The 24,463-nt window shown below is 49.4% G+C and overlaps 1 protein-coding gene and 1 pseudogene across 1 annotated transcript; one reads left to right on the forward strand and one right to left on the reverse strand.

Annotated features, from left to right (window-relative positions):
* Positions 1-4,391: 4,391 nt before the first annotated feature.
* LOC103245197 (NAD(P)H-hydrate epimerase pseudogene) lies at positions 4,392-8,665 on the reverse strand (annotated as a pseudogene).
* An 11,149-nt stretch (positions 8,666-19,814) lies between these two features.
* NHP2 (NHP2 ribonucleoprotein) lies at positions 19,815-24,236 on the forward strand. Its single transcript, XM_008015471.3, has 4 exons — positions 19,815-20,104; positions 20,185-20,254; positions 22,698-22,803; positions 23,856-24,236. Exons 1-4 carry the CDS (start codon positions 19,945-19,947, stop codon positions 23,979-23,981), a joined length of 462 nt encoding a protein of 153 aa, XP_008013662.1. The 5' UTR covers positions 19,815-19,944; the 3' UTR covers positions 23,982-24,236.
* The last annotated feature ends 227 nt before the right edge of the window (positions 24,237-24,463 follow it).

Raw genomic sequence — 24,463 nt, forward strand, 5'->3', positions numbered from 1 at the left:
GTTGGGAGATGGAGACCATCCTGGTGGTGGGTGCCTGTAGTCCCAGCTACCAGGGAGACTAAGGCAGAAGAATGGCGTGAACCTGGGAGGCGGAGCTTGCAATGAGCCGAGATCGCGCCACTGCACTCCAGCTTGGGCGACGGAGTGAGACTCTGTCTTAAAAAAAAAAAAAAAAAAAAAAAAAAAGACTTAGGTTTAGCAGGGGGCGGTGGCTCACGCCTGTAATCCCAGCACTTTCGGAGGCCAAGGCGGGTGGATCACCTGAGGTTAGGAATTCAAGACCAGACTGGCCAACATGGTGAAACCCCGTCTCTACTAAAAATACAAAAATTAGCCTGGCATGGTGGCGGGCGCCTGTAATCCCAGCTACTTGGGAGGCTGAGGCAGGAGAATCACTTGAACCCGGGAGGCGGAGGTTGCAGCGAGCCAAGATCACACCACTGCACTCCAGCCTGGGGGACAAGAGCGAGCCTTCGCCTCAAAAAAAAAAAAAAAAAAAAAAAAAAGTCAGATTTAACATTAATAGTACACTAATGCAAAGGTGAAATTTGACTTTCTCTTTTGAACAAGATTTTAATATAATATTAAAAGTTAATAAAAGATTTTTGGCTGGATATGGTGGCTCACGCCTGTAATCCCAGCACTTTGGGAGGCCAAGGTGGGTGGATCACTTGAGGCCAGAAGTTCAAGACCAGCTTGGCCAACATAAAAAAAACCCTGTCTCAAATAAAAATACAAAAATTCACCAGGTGTAATGGTGCACACTTGTAATCCTAGCTACTTGGGAAGCTGAGGCAGGAAAATCACCTGAACCCAGGAGATGGAGACTGCAGTGAGCCAGGATCGTGCGACTGCATGCCAGCCTGGGTGACAGAGTGAGATTCTGTCTCAAAAATAATAATCATAATGAAAGATTTTTGTTTGCCTTTGAATAAATGACAAAAAAAAAAAAAAAAAAAAAAAAGAGGGGGGAAGAGAAAAGAGACAGATTCAGCTGGCTTCATGCTGTCTTTATGGGGTCCCGTTCGGAAAGCTGAGTATTCCCTCTGTCAATGATTAAAGATTTTTCCCTTTTACTTATAATGACCTGGGATTCTATTTTGTAATATCAAGTGCTTAAACCTAGGCTGGGTGTAGTGACTCACGCCTATAATCCCAGCATTTGGGAGGCTGAGGTGGGTAGATCACCTGAGTTCACAAGTTCAAGACCAACATGGGGTTGGCTAGGTGTTAGTATTTGTAAGTATGCTTAATCTATGGCCGTATAGTTATTTGCATAAGGTCAATACAAATCTGTTCTCTCTTTTTTTTTGAGATGGAGTCTCACTCTGTTGCCCCAGCTGGAGCGCAGCAGTGCCATCTTGGCTCACTGCAACCTCTGCCTCCCAGGTTCAAGCAATTCTTCTGCCTCAGCCTCCCAAGTAGCTGAGATTACAGGTGTGCTCCACCATGCCTGGGTAATTTTTGTATTTTTAGTAGAGACAGGGTTTCACCATGTTGGACAGGCTGATCTCGAACTCCTGGCCTCAAGTGATCTGCCCACCTTGGCCTCCCAAAGTGCTGGGATTATAGGCGTGATCCACTGTGCCTGGCTCAAATCTGTTTTCTTTTGTAACAGGACACCACTGGAGACACTTTACCAAGGCTTTGACTGGAATGGCTGCTTTCAGGTATAAACAGACTGCTCTAAGGAATGAAAGTTGATTTACAGAGCCCATAAAGCCCCTTGGAAAAGCTGGTCTCAAAGCTTGGCAACATGGTGCCTGTACAGCATCTCCTGACCCATGGTGAGTAAAGCGTATCACTTTTTTTTTTTTTTTTTTTTTGGCAATGGAATCTCGCTCTGTCGCCCAGGCTGGAGTGCAGTGACATAATCTTGGCTCACCACACCTCCGCCTCCCTGGTTCAAGCGATTCTCCTGCCTCAGCCTTCCAAGTAGCTGGGACTACAGGCGCTTGCCACCATGCCTGGCTAATTTTTGTCTTTTCAGTGGAGACGGGGTTTCACCATGTTGGCCAGGCTGGTGTTGAACTCCTGACCTCGTGATCCACCCGCCTTGGCTTCCCAAAGTGCTGGGATTACAGGCGTGAGCCACTGCGCCTGGCCAAGAGTGTCACTTTCTGACAGGCCCAGGAACCCTACGTTATCTTGGGACCCTGAGGAGGGGAATTCAGCCAATTTCTATAGCATTTGCAGGCACAGGTAAATCGATGGCTGGGTTCAAGGCTTTAAAAAGTCTTCATCTGAGATTCCCTATACAACAAAGTTCCAGTAAAGTCGATTTTTAAAAAAGCCAAGATGATGAATAATAATTCTTGCTATACTTTATGCAAATACTCAGGCCAGGTATTATAAGACTAAAACTTATTTTTCAAGTACATTTGTCCTACTATGATTCGTCTTTAGTAAAAACGGGAACTGGAGAGAGAAAAATTATGTTTCAGAAAAAAACCGTAGTATACCTGTTGTTAGATTCTAGTCTTGCCTACTGTTTTTCAGCTTTTCTTATTTTCTGCAATTTGGACTAAATCCTGAATTCTTTCCAGGCTACAATCCCAAGTTAATGCTTTTAAATTTTTCTTCCATTTTTCTGAGTTGGACTCAGTGAAATTGCCACTATGTTATTCCTTGTAATACAGGTGAGAAAAACGTGTCAGACTGCCACTGTCTTCCTCCTCTGTAATTAAGGATGCCTTGAGCCTAACATCTGGACAAACTGCCCAACATTAACCTTTGTTTTTCTTCTGTTTCCATGGAAACACCTCTTATTAAAAATCTGTTTGCCTTCATCACATGCAGAGGCCTAGCCCATCTCCAATGCCACCTTCTGGATGAGACACAGCTATTTAAGCTGCTCCTTTCTCAAAAATGAGACACTTTCATGAGGATTCATAGCTCTTTTTGGAGCCTGTCAAATACATATACCCAACCAACCTGTCACCATATCCACTTACAATTGGCAGTGGTGAACCTGCATGATAATTAAGAGTTCAGGAAGCGCCTCAGATAGCCATGTGGAACATGCACCAACAAATCAAAGGTGTGTTTGCTAGACCAGCAGTTAGCATCCTGGTCCAGGTCAGAACCATCCTGGTGGCAAAGCTACGTGTAACATTGGCCCTGATCGCAGGGACAGGCATATCCCTCTGTTGTACGGTCCACTGCTGTTGCACCCTCTGTATAGAAATGCAAGACAGGCATTCTCTCAGAGGCTCTCGAGACCTCGCACCATATTGCTCCGACAAACATCATCTGTAAGCCCAAGTACTCATGAATATTTACATCTCCAAATACATCAGGTCCATTCCGATGCTCAATGGCTATGATCCCTTTCAGCAAGAAGCAGCCAGAATGAATATGGTGCCCAGATCCCACAGAAATGGAATGGAAGTTGTCAGTGAGGAAATGTAACTGAGTACCTCCATTTTTCTAGAAGGTGGTTTAATTTTTTCTTTCTCTTCTTTCCCCTGGCTCCCCACTTTCTACTTAGCCTTTTAGAAATGGAAATACAGGCCGAATGCGGTGACTCACGCCTGTAATCCCAGCACTTTGGGAGGCCGAGGCAGGCAGATCACCTGAGGTCAGGAGTTCAAGACCAGCCTGGACAATAGGGTGAAACCCTGTCTCCACTAAAAATACAAAAATTAGCCAGGCACGGTGGCAGATGCCTGTAGTCCCAGCTACTCAGGAGGCTGAGGCAGGAAAATGGCATGAACTCGGGAGGTGGAGCTTGCAGTGAGCCAAGATGGTGCCACTGCACTCCAGCCTGGGCGACAGAGCAAGACTCCATCTCAAAAAAACAAAACAAAACAAAACAAAAAACAAAATTAGCTGGGCGTGGTGGCGCATGCCTGTAATCCCAGCTACTTGGGAGGCTGAGGCAGGAGAATCACTTGAACCCGGGAGGTGGAGATCGAGGTGAACTGAGATAGTGCCATTGCACTCCAGCCTGGGCGACAAAAACTAAACTGTCTCCAAAAACAAAAACAACAAACAAACAAACCCCAGAGCTACCATTTAACCCAGCACTCCCATTAGTAGATATATATTCAACATAAAATAGATTTTTCTACCAAAAAGACACATGCACATGTATATCACAGCAGTGTTCACAATAGCAAAGATACAGAATCAACCTGGGTGCCCATCAGTGGTGGATTGGATAAAGATAATGAAGTTCAACTTGAGGTGGAGAAAATGAGAAAAAAAAAAAACCAAATATATAAAACATTTAATAAATAAAAATAATTTTTTAATGTGGCACATATTCACCACAGAATACTGTGCAGCCAGAGAACCCAAAATAATATCCTTTGCAGCAACATGGCTGCAGCTGGAGGCCATCATCCTAGGCCAATTAACACAGGAACAGAAAACCAAACCCTGCATATTCTCGCTTAGAAGTAGGAGCCAGGCTGGGTGCCCTGGCTCATGCCTGTAATCCCAGCATTTTGGGAGGCTGAGACAGGTGGATCACCTGAGGTCAGGAGTTCAAGACCAGCCTACCAACATGAGAGGAGAGGAAGGGGCCTGTAGTAAAAATCTAACTGTTGGGTACTACACTGAATACCCGGGCGATGGGAAAAATTCTACCCCAAACCTCAGCATCACGCATTATACCCAGAATAGACCCAGGTAACAAACCTGCACACACCCTCCCTGAATCCAAAATACAAACTGAAATTATTTTTTTAAAATGTTAAAAAGCAAAATGCAGAATGCTGTGCATAGTATGCTACTATTTCTGTGAAGAGAGGATGGACATTTACTAAGAAATAGGTGGAAAAAAAGGGAAGCATAGTATTGTGTATTCATACGGAATATTTGTGGAATGCAATGTTGGAAGTGGATCCCGTCGGTGGCTTCTTTTTAATTTTTTTTTTTTTTTTTTGAGATGGAGTCTTGCTCTCTCACCCAGGCTGGGGTGCAATGGCACAATGCTTTTCTTTTCTTTCTTCTTTTCCCTTTCCTTTCCTTCCTTCCTTCCTTCCTTCCTTCCTTCCTTCCTTTTCTTTCTTTCTTTCCTTCTTTCTTTCTTTCTTTCTTTCTTTCTTTCTTTCTTTCTTTCTTTCTTTCTTTCTTTCTTTCTTTCTTTCTTTCTTTCTTTTTCTTTCTCCTTCCTTCCTTCCTTCCTTCCTTCCTTCCTTCCTTCCTTCCTTCCTTCCTTCCTTCTTTCCCTTCTTTCTTCTTTCTCTTTCTTTCTTTCTTTTTTTGAGGGGGGGATTCTAAGTCTTTGTTGGGAAGAATACCCACCCACCTTCCCTCACTGCAGACCATAGACACACTCAGTATCAGGGCAGGGGGCAGGTTCAGCTGTTACTTCTTTTCCAGAGCAGGTGGCACAAAACGACCCCTGGTGGCTTCTGGTAACATGGGTTGCAGATTTTTTGGGTGCTGTGAGGTAGACGAGCAAGTCTGGCTGGATCCCTGCAGAGTTTCCCTTCTCCACATCCCATCCTAAGGGAATGTTGGTGCTGGCAATGGATGCAGTAAGTCCCTTCAGGACACTCAGGATGCCGTGGAACGGTTCCCGAACATGACCCTTGAAGCTGAAGCCACAGGCGGCATCCACCACCAGCTCACACAGCTCAATCATCACGGGCTCTGAGCGCATTTCCCCAAGGAAAGGGATGTCCATTTCCTGACACTGGGTCACCAACGCAAGGAAGAGGAGCTTGTTAGGCCTTTTGGGGTAATAGATGGTTGGCTGGTAGCCAAAGAGTTTGAAGTGTCCAGCACAGATCAGACCATCTCCTCCATTATTCCCCAGGCCACAGATGACCAGGACAGTAGAGGACTCCTGAACATGGACGTGGGGGGGTATGCCTTGGCAATGGCTGTGGCACAGCTCAGCCTGGCCAGCTCCATAAGTTGGTCCATGTTGAACTGGTACTGGTTAAACAGCTCTTGGTCCACAGCCTGGGCTTCCTCCTGGCTCAGGTACTTCACCGCTAGGCTCTCCATGACCGCTGAGTCCCAGCGGCCACCCGAGTTCACCGCTGTGGTCCCCACCAGCTGGGTCCCAAGCGGCAGGCGTTGGTCTGGCTTTTGATCGCAGCAGGCGCGAGCCCGCAACCAGCAGCCTGAGCCCCAGCAGTGCCCGCAGGCCGGACGTCCTGCTCGCAGAGGGCGCACCCCTGGCCCAGCGCGGCGTGACCCTGGGGCATCATTTTTTCTTTCTTTAATTTTGTTGTTGAGACAGAAGTCTTGTTTGTTGCCAGGCTGCTAATAAACTTCTGGGCTCAAGTGATCCTCCCACCTTGGCCTTCCAGAATACTGGGATTCCAGGCATGAGCCACGGCCCCCAGCCTCAGCTGAAGCGTCTGATTGGAAAAACCGGTAGGCACTGCCACCAACAACCAAATCAGAGGTCAGCGAACTACGGCCAGCAGAGCCATGTTTTCGGTTTGTTTGTTTTGAGACAGAGTCTGGCACTGTCACCCAGTCTGATGTGCAGTGGCGCGATCTCAGCTTACTGCAGCCTCCACCTCCCGGGTTCAAGTGATTCTCCTGCCTCAGCCCCCTGAGTAGCTAGAATTACAGGCACCCGCCACCACGCTTGGCTAATTTTTTTGTATTTTTAGTAGAGACAGGGTTCCACCATATTGGCCAGGCTGGTCTCGAACTCTTGACCTCATGATCTGCCGGCCTCACCCTCCCAAAGTGTTGGGATTACAGGTGTGAGCCACCACGCCCAGCCCCCCTGTTTTTTATAAATAAAGTTTTATTGGTACATAGCCACCCCATTTGATTACATATTGTCTCTAGGTGCTTTCCTACTATAGCAGCAGGGCTGAGTAGTTACAAGAGAGACTGTATACGTCACAGAGCCTAAAATGTTTACTGTCTGGCCCTTTACAGAGAACATCTTCTGACCCTGATCTCAATCAATGGGACTGACACCCAAGCCCTTTGCCTAGGAAGCCCCAAACACCCTCAGCCCAGTTCTCCACCCTCCCCCTCACCCCCCATTCTGGCCTGGCTGCTCTCCTCTCTGTCTTTCACAAAGGAAGAGAAAAACAGATGCCTCCTTATCTCACGAGAAAAGGAAGGCCAGCAGCGCCAGGTGTCTGTTCCTGGAGAAGCAGCACAGGTCAGAAGCAGGAGGCGCACTGCTCCCTGCCTTCCCTCCTCTCCATGGCCAGTTGGAAGCCAGAGGCTGAGCAGGTGCCGAGGAGTGAATGAGGGAGGGCTGCCTGGGTTTTCCTCCCACCTCGGAACCTGATTTGCTCTCATTCCACTCTGTTGACAGGGGAGGGTGAATCAATGGGCTCTAAAGACCCTTCCAGTTCTCACTTTCTAGGGCAGGAGCATGACCTCCCTGCCTCCTGCAAAGCAAGAGGCCGGATGTCAGTGGAGCACGGTCAGAAGAAGAAGGACACGAGAGGAGACGACTCCCAGGACCCAGGACCAAAGCCCGCCGACTGACTGCTGGCGATTCCACACTGCTCCACGAGGTGGCGGTACAGGCGACGGAGAGGCGGCCACAGCGGGCTCCCGGGCGGGGCCGCGCACGGTGGCTCAGGCAGCGCAACGCCCCCTGCTCTCCCCGCCCGCCCGTCACACCTCCGTGGCAGGTGGAGGCCTTTGTGCCACAACTCACAGATCTCCATTCCCGTTGCCACCGTAGGTCTCCCAGTCCCCGCTGCGGCCGCACGTCCTGTACATGCACTTGGCTCTCCCAACAGCCTAATGAGGTGGGGACCCTTATTATCCATCCCGAGTCCCCGGGACCTCTTTCCTCTGCCAGCCTGCCCTGCCTCGCCCTCTACATCGCTTTTCTTTTCTTTTCTCCCCCTTCCTTCCTTTTCTTTTTTTTTTTTTTCCCTCCCTTCCTTCTCTTTTCTTTTCCCTCCCTCCCTCCCTTCCTTTTTCTTTTTCCTTCTTTCCTCCTCTCCTCTCCTCTCCTCTCCTCTTTTCTTTTTCTTTCCCAGCCTGCCCTGCCTCATCCTATATGTTGGTTTTCTTTTCTTTTCTTTCTTCTTTTTCTTTATCCTTCCTTCCTTTCTTTTTTCTTTCTTTCTCTCTCTCTTTTTTTTTTTTTTTTTTGAGATGGAGTGTCGCTCTGTTGCCCAGGCTGGAGTGCAGTGGGGCAATCTTGGCTCACTGCAACTTCTGCTTCCTGGGTTCAAGCGATTCTCCTGCCTCAGCCTCCTGAGTAGCTGGAATTACAGGTGCCCACCACCACGCCCAGCTAATTTTTGTATTTTTGGTAGAGACAGGGTTTCACCATGTTGGCCAGGCTGGTCTTGAACTTCTGGCCTCAAGTGATCCATCTGCCTCGGCCTCCCAAGGTGCTGGGATTACAGGTGTGAGCTACCACACCAGGTCTCTATGTTGGTTTTCACTGCAGTGAGTGTGTCCAGAAATCTGGTGTATGCGCCCCCCATTGCTGCTGTAACAACTGACCACTCGGCGGCTGGGAAAGACACCCAGGTATTATCCCACGGGTCTGCACGTCACAAGTCCTGGAGGGCAGGGCTTGGGCTGAAGGCTCACATCAACGTCCCCATCCACCGTGATCTCATCTGGTGCTTGGAATCCCCCTCCAGGCTCACTCCTCTTGCTGGAAGGGTTCAGTTCCCAGTGGCTGTAGGACCTGGGTCCCACCTCCTGTCAGCCAGTCACTCTCAGCTCCTGTGGTTGCTTTTCGGTCCTCACCCATGGTCCCCCCATCCTCACAGCCGGGAGCAGCGTTCAGATCCTGCTTGCCCCTGGGATCTCCGCCACTGCCCCTCCGCCGCCAGTCAGAGAAAGCTTTCTGCTTTAAGGCTTCAAGGGATTACACTGGGCTAACCCGGATAATCCTGGATTGTCTCCCTGTCTGAGTCAACTGTGCCAAATAACGAGACATGCAGGAGTGAGAGCTCCTCATACTCACAGGTTCTGGGCAGGGCATCTCTGGGGGGCTATCTCAGAAATTCTGTCTGCCTGAGCCATCCTCCTGTTCCACTGCCACACCCCATATCTCAAAGTCCTGTCATGTCCTGTATATCGCTCTTACCAACTCCCTGAGCGCAGCCTCACCGCCACCATCCTGGGCCAGGCCACCCTTGCAGCTCCCTCGCTGCTCTCATTCTTCTCCCCCTTCCCCAGGTATCCTGCCCGCCCTCTGGTTCCCCTGCCAGAGCCTAAACGCTCTTCCAAAACCACGAAGCTACCATGCTACTCCCCAGTTTACAATCCTGCAGCGGTGCCCCAGGAGCTTCGGGGGATGAACAAAAGTCCATAAAAGTCGTTTGTTCAAATGATTTCTGAGCAGACTCTCCACCAGGCGCCTCCTGCAGCTTCCTGCGCTATCGGATGGGGGGTTCAACTATGAAGAAGGCTGCAGTCAGCACTAAGGGTGGCTGTCCCAGCGGGCCCTGCCCTCGTTCCCTCTTCACCCCTAGGTCTTCCCAGTACCCTCCTCCTCTGCCCTGTCACATCCAGCAAATCCTGTAGGGAGCCCTTTTCCCACATCCCTTCCTGGGTTCCAGTTCTATATTGCTCTCCCAGCTGGTACTTTCCCGGGCGAGCTTGGGAGACCAGGACTCTCTGTCCAGCTCACCACGGCTTCCCCGATGCCCAGCACAGGGTTGGGCACATAAAGAGGCTCAGTAAGTTGTTCTGAATGAATGGAAAGTCCAGTGTGCACGGTGCAGACCCAAACCTACTGAGATTCCCTTTACTTCTAATAATCGTCTGCCTTGTGCCAGTGATTTTTCAGTGAACCGTTAGGGGCCAATGGTCCTGGTCCCCACAGCTCCATGGCACAAAGTCTGGAAGGAGGCTGGGTGCAGTGGCTCACACCTGTAGCCCAGCACTTCGGGAGACCGAGGTGGCAGATCACTTGAGGTCAGGAGTTCAAGACCAGCCTGGGCAACGTGGTGAAACCTCGTCTCTACTAAAAATACAAAAATTAGCCGGGCATGGTGGCACATGCCTGTAATGCCAGCTACTTGGGAGGCTGAAGCAGGAGAATTGCTTGAACCCAGGAGGTCGAGGTTGCAGTGAGTCGAGATCGCACCACTGCACTCCAGCCTGGGCAACAGACCAAGACTCCATCTCAAAAAAAAAAAAAAAAAAGAACTTGCTCGAGAGTCCTGTTAAGCAGTGGGTGGCAGCATGGTGCTGTGGAGAAGGGGAGATTTTGTGCACATGTGGACACACACCACCCTCCCAGCCTTTAGCAAAACAGCAAAGAAAATGAGAGGGAAAGGCCCCAACAGAGGAAACATTTTCCTGACTTTTGAAACCATGGAAAGTGAATAGAAGAAGGTAACAGATGAAACAGGTGTCGAGGGCCGCAGCCCCAGAAAGGCTGCAAGGGGACCGCACGGAGACCAAGCCACCAGGCACCCCAGGACCAGGAAGCGGGAAGTGAGAGTCGGCACTAAAACAGCTGCTGTCCTTGGCATCCACCAGCACCTCCTGTTCCTCTAGAAACCCCCAGACAAACAAATCATCTCTGGGCCAGGGGTGGTGGCTCATGCCTCTAATCCCAGCGCTTTGGGAGGCCAAGGCAGGAGGACTGCTTGAGGTCAGGAGTTTGAGGCCAGCGTGGGCAACATGGTGAGACTGTCTCTACAAAAAATAGAAAAACATGGCAAGACTCTGTCTCTACAAAACATATAAAAATGAGCCGGATGTGGTGGCGCATGCCTGTGGTCCCGGCTACTCAGGAGGCTGAGGTGGGAGGATCGCTTGAGCCTGGGAGGCAGAGTTTGCAGTGAGCTGTGCTTGTGCCATTGTACTCCAGCCTGGGTGACTGAGCAAGACTCCATCTCAAAAACAACGAAAACAAAAACCAAATCTGTCTGGGGAAAGCTCAGGCTTTGGTTGGTGGCCCAGAGTAAAGCCTGTCTCCAACTGCAGTTGGGGATCTGTGGCTGATAATGGATTCAATGGCCACCCCGCTCCCCCTGGCCAGAGCCTGCAGGTGCCATCCCTCTTGTGGCTCACCTCCACCCAGAGCACCCTGGCAGTGAAAAAACCCTGTGTGATACTGTAGTGGTGGATACATGTTAGAAATGTGTCCAGACCCAGCCGGGCGCGGTGGCTCAAGCCTGTAATCCTAGCACTTTGGGAGGCCGAGACGGGCAGATCACGAGGTCAGGAGATCGAGACCATCCTGGCTGACACGGTGAAACCCCGTCTCTACTAAAAAATACAAAAAACTAGCCGGGCGAGGTGGTGGGCGCCTGTAGTCCCAGCTACTCGGGAGGCTGAGGCAGGAGAATGGCGTGAACCCGGGAGGCGGAGCTTGCAGTGAGCTGAGATCCGGCCACTGCACTCCAGCCTGGGCGGCAGAGCGAGACTCCGTCTCAAAAAAAAAAAAAAAAAAAAAAAAGACATGTGTCCAAACCCATAGAATGTACAACACCGAGGGCGAACCCTCATGTCAACAATAGACTTTAGGTGGTTACGATGTGACAATGTAAGTTGATCAATTGTAACAAATGTACCCTCTGGTAGAAGATGATGATGGGAGAGGAGGTGCATGTGTGGGGCAGGGGGCAGATGGGAAATCTCTCTACCTGCCTTTCAATGTTGCTATGAGCCTACAACTCCTCTGTTGAGGCTAAAGCAACTCCATCTTGGATGCTAAACTACTGTGTTGGCTTCTGATTAACTTCCGTTCCAGGAAGGCCTCTAAGATTTCCAGTTTATCTGTTGTTCCTTGTGTATGAGACTGTACTTACCATCAATCCTGCCATGACGTCAAAGAGCCTTGATGTTATCACACTTCGCTTGTCCACACATCCCTTCTGAATAACCTGCTCCCTTGGTGCAGAAGCTTTGGATCTGGGATACTGCTGCGGGGAGCTACGATTTTGTCTCCCCACACTGGGGACACAGACATGGCTTCTGTTCATAAGTCCCTCTGAAACGTTTCTTTCCAAGAAACTGGATTTGTCAGATAACAACGTGTTAAAAATGCAAAGAAATTGGAACGTTTATACACTGTTGGTAGGAATGGTGCAGCCACTCTGGAAAACGGCCTGGCCTGTCCCCAAAACGTTAAACACAGAGTCACCGTTTGACCATTTTCATTGTGAGTATCTACCCAAGAGAACGGCAAGATATACCCACACAAACACTTGTCCATGGATGTTCATATCAGCATTATTCATAATTGTCAAAAGGTGAAAACAATCCAATCCGTGAACTGCCGAATGGATAAAATGTGGCATATCTATACAATGGAAAATTATTTAATAATAAAGCACTAGGCTGGGCATGGTGGCTCACGCCTATAATCCCAGCACTTTGGGAGGCAGAGGTGGGCAGATCATGAGGTCAGGAGTTTGAGACCAGCCTGGCCAACATGGTGAAACCCTGTCTCTACTAAACATACAAAAATTAGCCAGGCGTAGTTGTACATGCCTGTAAGCACAGCTACTAGAGAGGCTGAGGGAGGAGAATTGCTGGAACCCAGGAGGCAGAGGTTGCAGTGAGCTGAGATCATGCCGTTGCATTCCAGCCTGGGCGACAGAGTGAGACTCCGCCTCAAAATAATAATAATAATAATAAAGCACTAATAAATGTTGTAACATGGACAAACCTTGAAAATGTTATTCTTGTTAAGCAAAAGAAGACAGTCACAAAAAACTGCATATTATGTGATTCCATTTCTATGAAATGTCCAGGACACAGAAATTGATAGAGACAGAACGTAGATTAGTTGTAGCTTAGAGTTCAGGAAAGATAAGGAAGTCAGAGGGTGATAGCTAAAGGGTACAACGTTTCTTTTTCCTTTTCTTTCTTTCTTTCTTTCTTTTTTTTTTTTTTTTTTTTTTTTTTTTGAGGTGGGGGTCTCGCTTTGTCACCCTGGCTGGAGTTCGGTGGCACAATCACAGCTCCCCATAGCCTTGATCTCCCCAACTCAGGTGGTCCTCCTGCAGGCTGGTCTTGAACTCCTGGGCTCAAGAGATTCTCTTCCGGCCAGGCGCGGTGGCTCACACCTGTAATCCCAGCACTTTGTGAGGCCAAGGTGGGTGAATCACGAGGTCAGGACTTCTACACCAGGCTGGCCAACCTGGTGAAACGCCGTCTCTACTAAAAATACAAAAAATTAGCTGGAAATGGTGGCGGGCACCTGTAATCCCAGCTACTTGGGAGGCTGGAGGAGAATCGCTTGAACCTAGGAGGCAGAGGAGGCAGAGGTTGTGGTGAGCCAAGATCGTGCCACTGCACTCCAGCCTGGGCAACAGAGTAAGACTCCATCTCAAAAAAAAAAAAAAAAGAGAGATCATTTCGCCTCAACCTCCCAGAGTGCTGGGATTACAGGTGTGAGTCACTATGCCTGGTAATATCTCAATTTGTGGCTCGGCACAGTGGCTCAAGCCTGTAATCTCAGCACTTTGGGAGGCTGAGGCTGGGTGGATCACTTGAGCCTAGGAGTTGGAGACCAACCTGGGCAACATGGCAAAACACCATAATTAGCTGGCATGGTGGTGCATGCCTGTAGTCCCACCTACTCGGGATGCTGAGGTGGGAAGATCGATTCAGTTCTGGAGTTCAAGACTGCAGTGAGCTATGATTGAGCCACTGCACTCCAGCCTGGGCGACAGAGGAGACCCCATCTATCATCTATCTATCTATCTATCTATCTATCTATCTATCTATCTATCATCTATCTACCTATCATCTATCTATCATCTACCTACCTATCATCTATCTATCATCTATCATCTAATCTATCTATCATCTATCTACCTATCATCTATCTATCATCTACCTACCTATCATCTATCTATCATCTATCATCTAATCTATCTATCATCTATCTACCTACCTATCATCTATCTATCATCTATCATCTATCTACCTACCTATCATCTATCTATCATCTATCTACTATCATCTAATCTATCATCTATCTATCTATCTATCTATCATCTATCAACTATCATCTATCTACCTACCTATCATCTATCTATCTATCTATCATCTATCTACCTATCATCTATCTATCATCTATCTCTCTTCTATCTATCTATCTATCTATCCATCCATCTCTCTCTCAATTAAAAAAAATCCTCCCCAATTTTTAAAAAAATGTACCTTAGTCCATCTAGATCTAACTTTCTCAGTTTGTAGGTGAAGCACTGACGCCCAGAGAGGCTAAATTACTTGCCTAAAGTCATTTGTCATTTAGAGCCCTGGACTAGTGCCCATTAATCTTTATGTTATCAGTCATTGTACACTGCTTAAAGCAAGCTCAGCTGGGCACAGTAGCTCACGCCTGTAATCCTAGCACTTTGGGAGGCCGAGGTGGGCAGATCATGTGAGGTCAGGAGTTTGAGACCAGCCTGGCCAACATGGTGAGCCTCTGTCTCTACTAAAATACAAAAATTAGCCAGGCATGGTGGTGTATGTCTGTAATCCCAGCTACTTGGGAGGCTGAGGCATAAGACTCACTTGAACCAGGGAGGCAGAGGTTGCAGTGAGCCGAGACTGTGCCACTGCACTCCAGCTGGGACAACAGAGCAAGACTCCATCTCAAAAAAAAAAAAGAAAAAGAAAAAAGAAAAAAGAAATAACCTCAAGTAGTAGCCATTCCAACAAAATCAATAAAGCAATAAACTCACACAAAACAACTTGGGTTCAGAACAGATTTCTGAGTCTGGCCTTAGAAATACACAGTGTGTTGGCCGGGCACAGTGGCTCACGCCTGTAATCCCAGCACTTTGGGAGGCCAAGGCAGGCGGATCATGAAGTCAGGAGATTGAGACCATCCTGGCTAACACGGTGAAACCCCGTCTCTACTAAAAATACAAAAAAGTAGCTGGGCGTGGTGGCAGGCGCCTGTAGTCCCAGCTACTCGAGAGGCTGAGGCAGGAGAATGGCGTAAACCCAGGAGGTGGAGCTTGCAGTGAGCCAAGATTGAGCCACTACATTCCAGCCTGGGTGACAGAGCGACACTCTGTCTCGAAAAAGAAAAAGAAAGAAAGAAAGAAAGAAGGACACAGTGTGTTAACAACAAAAAAAGAAAAAAGGCCAGTTGCGGTGGCTTACATCTGCAATCCCAACACTTTGGGAAGCCAAGGCGAGTGGATCACTTGAGGTCAGGAGTTCGAGGCCAGCCTGGCCAACATGGTAAAACCCTACCTCTCCTAAAAATACAAAAATTAGCTGGGCATGGTGGCAGGTGCCTGTAATCCCAGCTACTCGGGAGGCTGAGGCGGTAGGATTACTTGAACCTGGGAGGCGGATGTTGCAGTGAGTTGAGATGGCACCACTGCACTCCAGTCTGGGTGACAAAGGGAGACTCAGTCTTAGAGAGAGAGAGAGAGAGAGAGAGAGAGAGAGAGAGAGAGAGAGAGAGAGAGAGAGAGAGAGAGAGAGAGAGAGAGAGAGAGAGAGAAAGAAAGAAAATAAAACAAAACAGTGTGGTTTTCTGAAGACATATTTGTTCTCAGCACTTCATTGTCTTATGGCTCAAAATGCCGACACGTGTGACCTGGGCCAAACTGAGGTTTCGTTTTTTTTTTTTTTTTTTTTTTTTTTTGAGATGGAGTCTTGCTCTGTTGCCCAGGCTGGAGTGCGGTGGCCGGATCTCAGCTCACTGCAAGCTCCACCTCCTGGATTCATGCCATTCTCCTGCCTCAGCCTCCTGAGCAGCTGGGACTACAGGCGCCCGCCACCTCGCCCGGCTAGTTTTTTTTTTTGTATTTTTTAGTAGAGACGGGGTTTCACCGGGTTAGCCAGGATGGTCTCGATCTCCTGACCTCGTGATCCGCCCGCCTCGGCCTCCCAAAGTGCAGGGATTACAGGCTTGAGCCACCGCGCCCAGCCAAACTGAGGTTTTTACACGTTCACTATTTACATATCCTTTTTAGCTAAACTCAAATGTCAAATCACAGGTATGGGTAAAGTCTGGGCTTGGAGACAAGTGGACCTGGGTTCAAATCCAGCTTTGTGTGAGCTGCACCAAACTATTCACCTTTATGTGTGTCAGTAAATTGTGAATATAAAGGTATATATTCCTGGTAAAGGGATGGTAAAGTCTTTACCTTTACCATAGAGGTATTTTTTGGTGAGCACTGAATGAGATATTGTATGTAATATGCTTGCCACATAAATGTTAACTGTTTTTTTCCTTCCATGTAAGAGCTGAAGGGACTCCACAACTGAGGCTCTGAGTGAGGTCAGTCAAGTGAGTCCATTTGTTTGAATTTGTTTGAATTGGGTTTCTCAGGAATGAAATTCTCCATCACTCTGCTGGACAGAGTTCACTGTGCTCCATGCACACAACTGGCAGTACTTCTACCCTTGGTGAACCTGGCACATTTTCGTCTGTCCTAAAAGGCAGAAACACCACTCAGAAACAAGAACAGAAAACCACTCTGCAGAGTCCTGCCACTGTGTGCTCGGAGGAGGCCACAGAGCTGCTCTCACAGACCCACACGACACTCAAGAAAGGATTCCCAGGGAGGGGCAGAACCGCTATTACAAGACAGAAGAGGAGGAAGAAGAGTGGGGAGAGTATGGGAGTGGAGAATGGTACAGCAAAGTTGTCAGCAGGAAGGCAAAAGCTGATAGTAACCTAAAGCTCAGGAAGGAGCTATCTTTTCTCAAGAAATCGCAAAACAAAAACCTTTAAAGGATCAAATTTTTTTTTTACATTGTATATACAAACCTTATTTGCTTTCGAATTGTTTTTTATTGTTTATATAGCATGTTGATTGATGACTGATATATTTTTCTATTTGTGAAGAGTTTTGGGAAGCTCTAAAGTGAGCATGGATTACATCATAATTTCTCTTATTAAAATACTAAATTTTAGGTCTGGTGCAGTGGCTCACGCCTGTAATCCCAGAACTTTGGGAGGCCAAGGAGGGCGGATCACGAGGTCAGGAGATTGAGACTATCCTGGTTGACACGGTGAAACCCCATCTCTACTAAAAATACAAAAAAATTAGCCGGGCTTGGTGGCAGGCGCCTGTAGTCCCAGCTACTTGGGAGGCTGAGGCAGGAGAATGGCGTGAACCTGGGAGGCAGAGCTTGCAGTGAGCCGAGATCATGCCACTGCACTCCAGCCTGGGCAATAGAGTGAGACTCTGTCTCAAAAAAAAAAAAAAAAAAAAAAAAGAAAAAAGAAAAATTAAATTTTAAGGTAGGTGCAGGTGCACCTGTAATCCCAGCTACTTAGGAAGCTGAGGCAGAGATTGCTTGAGACCAGGAGTTCAAGGCAAGCCTGGGCAACAAATATACTGAGATCCCATCTCCCAAATAAGCAAATAAATAAACAAGATAAAATACTATTTTTTTTTTGAGACAAGAGTTTCACTCTTGTTGCCCAGGCTGGAGTGCAATGGCGTGATCTTGGCTCACTGCAACCTCCGCCCCCTGGGTTCAAGCGATTCACCTGCCTCAGCCTCCTGAGTAGCTGGGATTACAGGCACCCACCAAAACGCCCAGCTAATTTTTTGTATTTTTAATAGAGATGGGGTTTCACCATGTTGGCCAGGCTGGTCTCGAACTCCTGACCTCAGATGATCTGCCGGCCTCGGCCTCCCGAAGTGCTGGCATTATAGGCATGAGCCACCGTGCCCAGTCAAAATACTGAATTTTTAAAAATATTTTTTGTTTTGTTTTTGAGGCAGAGTCTCTCTCTCTCGCCCAGGCTGGAGGGCAGTGGTGTGATCTCAGCCTACTGTAACCTCCGCCTTCCAGGTTCAAGTGATTCTCCTGCTTCAGCCTCCCAATAGGTGGGACTATAGGTCCATGCCACCATGCTCAGCTAATTTTTGTATTTTTAGTAAAGAGAGGTTTCACCATGTTGGCTAGGCTGGTTTCGAACTCCTGACATCAAGTGATCCGCTCTCCTTGGCCTCTCAAAGTGCGGGGATTACAGGCGTGAGCCACAGCGCCTGGCCGTAAAAAGCTATTTGTTTTGTTTTGTTTTGTTTTGTTTTGTTTTGACACGGAGTCTCACTCTGTCTCCCAGGCTGGACTGCAGTGACCTCATCTCGGCTCACTGCAAGCTCCGCCTCCTGGGTTCACCCCATTCTCCTGCCTCAGCCTCCTGAGTAGCTGGGACTACAGGTGCCCGCCACCACTCCCAGCTAATTTTTTTGTATTTTTAGTAGAGACGGGGTTTCACCATGTTAGCCAGGATGGTCTTGATCTCCTGACCTCGTGATCCTCCCGTCTCAGCCTCCCAAAGTGCTGGGATTACAGATGTGAGCCATCACACCCGGCCTGTTTGTTTTTATTTAATGCAAAACAAATAAAATTGATTGCACTTTAGTTCCAGAGTTAAAGGTTTTTGTTGTTGTTGTTGTTGTTTCGTTTTGTTTTAGAGACAGGATTTTCCTCGGTGGCCCAGACTGCAGTGCAGTGGCTATTCACAGGTGCAGTCATGGCTCACTGAAGCCTCTAACTTCTGGGCTCAAGCGACCCCCCTCTCAGCCTCCTGGGTAGCTGGAACCACAGGCACGAATCACCCACACAGGAGAAAGGCCAAGTTTTAAGTTAGTTTAACTGACCTGTGCTCCCACCCACAACCACAAGAACACTTCTAAGTTTCTACTTACTGGCCTGTTGCAGCAACACGAAAATGGCAGGCCTGCCACATCAGGATCAAAGGTAATTAGTATTACAAATTAGTAATTTGCAGCGATTATCTAATTAATATTCATCCAGAGTTCCAAAAAATAGTGGAAGCGGCTAATCAGAGATACCAAGATCCACTGGATCTCGGCCTGCCACCGCCCCCCACGCCCTGGCAGCCCTTAACCTTCTACGGACCCATGCAAAGGGCGGCTCCTCATAGCTCTCCCCGTGCACTACAGGGAGCTCCGTCCCCAAAGCTTCCCTCCGCTGTTCCCGGCTTCGCTGGAGACGTCCTTCCCTCAGCCCCGGCTGGCTTCTTGGCTAGGCCCTCCGCATGTGTAGCGTCAGGCAATGGTAAGAACTGCGGGGAAAATAATGGTGAGGACATGCTAGTTTGGAGAGAGAGGGGATTGCAATTTTAGATAAAATCGTCAGGGAAACCTCTCCCATGAGAAACACTGGAACGGAACCCTGCGGGATGAGAGTGAGCCACATGCTATCTGGGGAAAAGCGGTGCAGACTCAGGTCAGTGGGGTCATTACTTGCTCTGTATCTTTCACACCTGCGCAACGGGGTCCAGGGGTCAGAAAACAAAGAAAGAAAAATTATGCATGAAAGGAGGCAGCCTTAGGCCGGGCGCGGTGGCTCACGCCTGTAATCCCAGCACTTTGGGAGGCCGAGGCGGGCGGATCGCCTGAGGTCAGGAGTTCGAGACCAGCCAGACCAACATGGAGAAACCCCCCTCTCTACTAAAAATACAAAATTAGCCGGGCATGGTGGCGCATGCCTACAATCCCAGCTACTCGGGAGGCTGAAGCAGGAGAATCGCTTGAACCCGGGAGGCGGAGGTTGCAGTCAGCCGAGATTGCGCCATTGCACTCCTGCCTGGGCAACAAGAGCGAAACTCTGTCAAAAAGGGAAAAAAAAGGGGACAGCCTTTCCAGCACCCAGGGTCCCGCCCCCTCCGGCCCCGATTCCCACGGCTCCGCCCCTAGCCTCACAGTCCCTCGGCTCCGCCCTAATCCGTTCCGCCCCGTCTCTTGACCTGCGCTCCCACCCGCAACCACCAGAACACTTCTAAGTTTCTACTTACTGGCCTGTTGCAGCAACACAAAAATGGCAGGCCTGCCACATCAGGATCAAAGGTAATTAGTATTAGAAATTAGTAATACTAATATATAGGGGATGGCCCCGCCTATAGGACCATGACTCCGCCCCTCTCCGCTCTCCGTAGTCACGGAGCAGAGCATCAACGATTGGGCTGAGTCGGAGACGTCGTTTCCTGATTGGCCGTGTTGTGCGGCGGCTTCTCGCGCAGCTGATGACCTGGAAGTGATGCCTAAAGCTGTGGACCGCGTGGGCTCGCCTCCCTGGGACTAGGTTTCCGTGGCCGCTGCGATGACCAAAATAAAGGCGGATCCCGACGGGCCCGAGGCTCAAGCGGAGGCGTGCTCCGGGGAGCGCACCTACCAGGAGCTGCTGGTCAACCAGAACCCCATCGCGCAGCCCCTGGCTTCTCGCCGCCTCACGCGGAAGCTCTACAAATGCATCAAGAAAGGTGAGGCGGGAGCCGGCGTGGCCGGAATGGGGGCGCGGGTGGCGGGGCGAGGCCCCCGACCGACTCTTCTGTTGTTGCAGCCGTGAAGCAGAAGCAGATTCGGCGCGGGGTGAAAGAGGTTCAGAAATTTGTCAACAAAGGAGAAAAAGGGTAAGAACCCTCCTTTAGATTTTGCATTTCTAAACGTAAACGGAGAAATCTCTGCTTTGTAGGTGCAGAGTAAAAAGGTTGACTCTGACCTAGCCCCATATGCAGAAGCCAATCAAGCAGTCGGTAAAGTCCCTTTGGTACAATACCGATACATCACGTATACGAGCTCAAAGTGAATTCCAAAGTGAAGCGAATCGTGTAAGCCAAGTTCCTTAGGGTAGACCCACCTTCATTAATGCAGGGACCTTCCTCCTCGGGCTGCGCTCCTTGCCTCAGATTACCTCGGGCCTCCGCCCTAATCCCCTCAGCCCTGAATCTCAGTCCTAGGGATGGCCCTTCTGCAGCTCTGTATTTAAGGAGCTGAGCGTTAACGTTTTTGTTTTTGAGATGGGTCTAGCTCTCACCGGATTGGAGTGCAGTGGTGCGATCACAGCTCACCGCAGCCTCGTCCCCCGTGGGCTCAAGTGATCCTCCCACGTCAGCCTCCCAAGTAGCTGGGACCACAGGCTTGCGCCGCTATGCCTGGCTAATTGTTGTTGTTTTACAGAGACAGAGGAGACGCCCTGTTGCCCGGGCTGGTCTTGAACTCCTGGGCCCAAGGGATCTTCCTGCCTCGGCCTCCCGAAGCGTTGAGATTACAGGCATGAACCACCGCGCCTGGCAGCCTTAACTATTGAGTATCCTCTTTTTCAGGCACTGTGCTGTGGGAGAAACAATGACATTCATTGATCAGATAATGACACACACACAAATAATTACACGTTGTGATAGCCATGAGGGAAAATGACAGAGTGCAATGAGAATTACTTCTTCACCCCACTTTTCTTAATGGCATTTATCAAAGTTTGAAACTTATTTACATTTTTCTTCCCTGTATCACCCTCTCAGGCCAGATGGTAAGCTCCTTCAGAACAGGGCCTCCGTGCTTTATCCCAAGAAGTGAAACTGTGGGTGCTCAAGAGCTCAGTAATGTTGGGCACACTTGATGCTCAATGGCGTCTAACCTAGCTGGGGAGGGCACCTCAGGGCAAGTTTGCCTCAGCAGTCCCATTTGAGCTGAGCTCTTAAGACACAGGGATTAATTTGGAGGGGGGGTGGGAGGATCCTGCCAGAAGAAAGGGGCCTCGGGGCAGGAGAGGGTCTGGTGAGCAGAGGTGCTACCTTCTTAGGAGGCTTGTAGGCCACAGTAAATTTAGTTTTTATACTCAGTGCTTTGGAAGCTATTGGGGGTTAAAGCTAGGAAGTGAATAATTGTTATTATTTTTTACACCCTAAGATTTTTCTGGCAGTTGAAGAAAGGATTAGAGAGGTACGAGTAGGTTGGGGGAAGTTCAGGCAGTAGAGTACTGTAGTCCTGGAGAGGTGATGGTGGAGACAGAGTTAGAGGGGACAGATTTGAAAGGACTTTAGATGTGGAGAATGGGGAGGTATTGACAACTTCTAGGTTCTGGCACGCCCAGTTGGAGGGAGAGAGGGCCCAATCTGAGATGTGAACAGTGGAGGGGACCAGATTTGTGTAGAAAGATCACAAGCTTGGTTTTGGATAAGGTTTTGAGGTGCTGTAGACACATGACTTCCACCCCTCCCCCCACCAGGGGAACTGTCAAATACGCAGATGACTATAGGGGTTTGGAGCATGGAAGAGAGAGGGCCAGGCTGGAGATGGTAGGCAAATCTGGGAGTTTTCAGCACACAGATGGCACTTGACCCCACGGCAGTGGCTCTGGTCAGCCGGGAAGAAGGTACTGAGAGGAGATGGCAGCCGACGACAAGGCTGTGAGGAACACTCACAGTTAAAGGCGCTTAGTAGACGGGGAGCCGGCAGAGGAGCGCTAGGTGTGGGGAAGAGCGCCTTCAGCTGAGGGCTCTGTCCTTGTGTGTCTGCCTGTTACCCAGTGTGGGAGAGCAGACGTTTCCTTCTGTGTCTTCAGGCTCCTGAGGCCCTTGCCCCCCCGTCTTGACACCTGGCCAGCTAGGAACCTTGGCTGAGGCGTCTCTGGCAAGCTTTCATTGCCTCACTGTCACTCTTGGGACAGAGCCCATGCTTCTTAGCCTGGTACTCAAGGCCTTGGCGGTGTCCCCTGCCAGTCTCTCTGGTGCCATTCTGATTCTCCCACCTCATGCTCTCCCCACTCCCAACCCCTCCATGGGCTGCCTGACACAGTCGTCATTTAGCGTGCTGTTCAATATCACCTCCTGGTTGAAACCTTTTTTGACTCTCCAGAGAGCTGAGCTTATACACCTTGGCACCCATCCTGTACTTCACCTGTCCGAGCACTACCTCACTTTGATGGCACTTACATGTTGCCAAGAGGTAGAGATCACCCCAGAAGAGTGCACTCACCAACAAACAGTTTTCTCTCTCTCCCTAAGACCCAGCCCAGGGTGGCACTTACAACTGAGAGGGAGCAAAGCCAGAAATGACTGTTTCCTCTCATTTCAGGATCATGGTTTTGGCAGGAGACACACTGCCCATTGAGGTATACTGCCATCTTCCAGTCATGTGTGAGGACCGAAATCTGCCCTATGTCTATATCCCCTCGAAGACGGTAAGGAGCACATGGCCCCCTGACCTTGCTCAGCACTGGGGTGTCTGGGATCGTCTGCCATAGCAGAAGAGTATAGGACAGAGCCAGGAGTGCTGGAGCTAAGACAGGCCTGGATGGATTCTTGGCTCCATGTCTTCTTAGTTTTGGGACTACAGATGAGTTACCTCTTGCATTTCAGTTCCCATCTTATAAAATGGGAATCCTAGCCCAGGTGCTGTGGCTCACACCTATAATCCTAGTGCTTTGGGAGGCCAAGACAGGAGGATCAGTTGAGGACAGTAGTTCAGGAATAACCTGCGCAACAAAGTGAGACTCCATCTCTACAAAAAAAAAATTTTTTAATTAGCTGGGTGTGGTGGCACATGCCTGTAGTCCCAGCCACTTGGGAGGCTAAAGCGGGAGGATCACTTGAGCCCAGGAGTTCGAGGCTGCAGTGAGCCATAATCATACACCACCACACTCCAGACTGCATGATAGAGTGAGGCCCTGTCTGAAAAAAAAAAAGGCTGGAGGGTGGATCTCGGGTACCTACAGTATCACTTGTTGGGATAAAGCAGGAAGAGGCCCTGTTCTGAAGGAACTTACCATTTGGCCTAAGGGTAAGAACCAAAGTCAGTTCTCTGTGGACTACGAGAATAAAAAGAGATAGATGTATGTGAGTAAGCTTTGTAAGCTAAGATGCTTCACCCGTGTTAGTCCTGTTAGGTGGGTTTAGGCTCAGGGGGACCTGTAGCTGTCCTTATCTTACATAGCAGGGGCCAGATCTGAGGCACAGGAAGTGAGGGATGGCAGGGACCGGGACGGCCCCTGCTGGACTGGAGCCCTTTCATAGCTGTCCTGTGGGGATGTAGGCTGTGTGTGGCTAGACCATGCCTTGAAAGTCTGATTGAGTTTAAATGATGGCAGCCAATTCAAGATGCTTTTAAATAGAACACGGACTGAAGAGAACATGGTTGTGGGACAGATTAGGCTGGTGGGTCATCAGTTGGTGACTTCCTGGCATACAGGTTGTACAGCCTTTTTTCCAAACAGCACTTCTTTCTTCTCTGTAGGACCTGGGTGCAGCCGCAGGCTCCAAGCGCCCCACCTGTGTGATAATGGTCAAGCCCCATGAGGAGTACCAGGAGGCCTACGATGAGTGTCTGGAGGAGGTGCAGTCCCTGCCCCTACCCCTATGAGGGGCTCCGGGAGCACCTGGGCACCTGCTGCTGGGAGCTACTGGGCTGGCGGCGGGACGACTGGCTGTCCTCCTGCCCACACACACTGACTGCATCTTCCCAGTTCCCCAAGGCACGCCTTCTTCCCAGGCAGCTCTAACAGCCCTTTCATGAAGGTAATGCCAGTCTTCTGTCCATCATTGCCATTTCCTGTAGAACTAAAGGCTGTTCCAAGAAAGTGGGGTGGGGAGGGGAAAGTAAATGCTAAGACTAAAATGTGGTGAGTCTGTGGGGGTTTTCTTAAGCAGCAGCTGCTGGTTGGGCCAAAGAGTTGGTGGGCGGGAAGAGTGAAGCGGTCTTCCTCACCAGAGAGCCCGAAGGACTCAAAGGTTCTGTGCTAATGCTCAGCTGCCCGGGCCAGGTGCTTTGGCTCAAGCTGAGAACTGATCATGCTGCTACCCCAGCGCTTCCAACTCCCTCTTCCAGGGTAGATGGGGGCTGTG

This window comes from Chlorocebus sabaeus, chromosome 23, assembly GCF_047675955.1.
Source record: "Chlorocebus sabaeus isolate Y175 chromosome 23, mChlSab1.0.hap1, whole genome shotgun sequence".
Taxonomy (NCBI): Eukaryota; Metazoa; Chordata; class Mammalia; order Primates; family Cercopithecidae; genus Chlorocebus; species Chlorocebus sabaeus.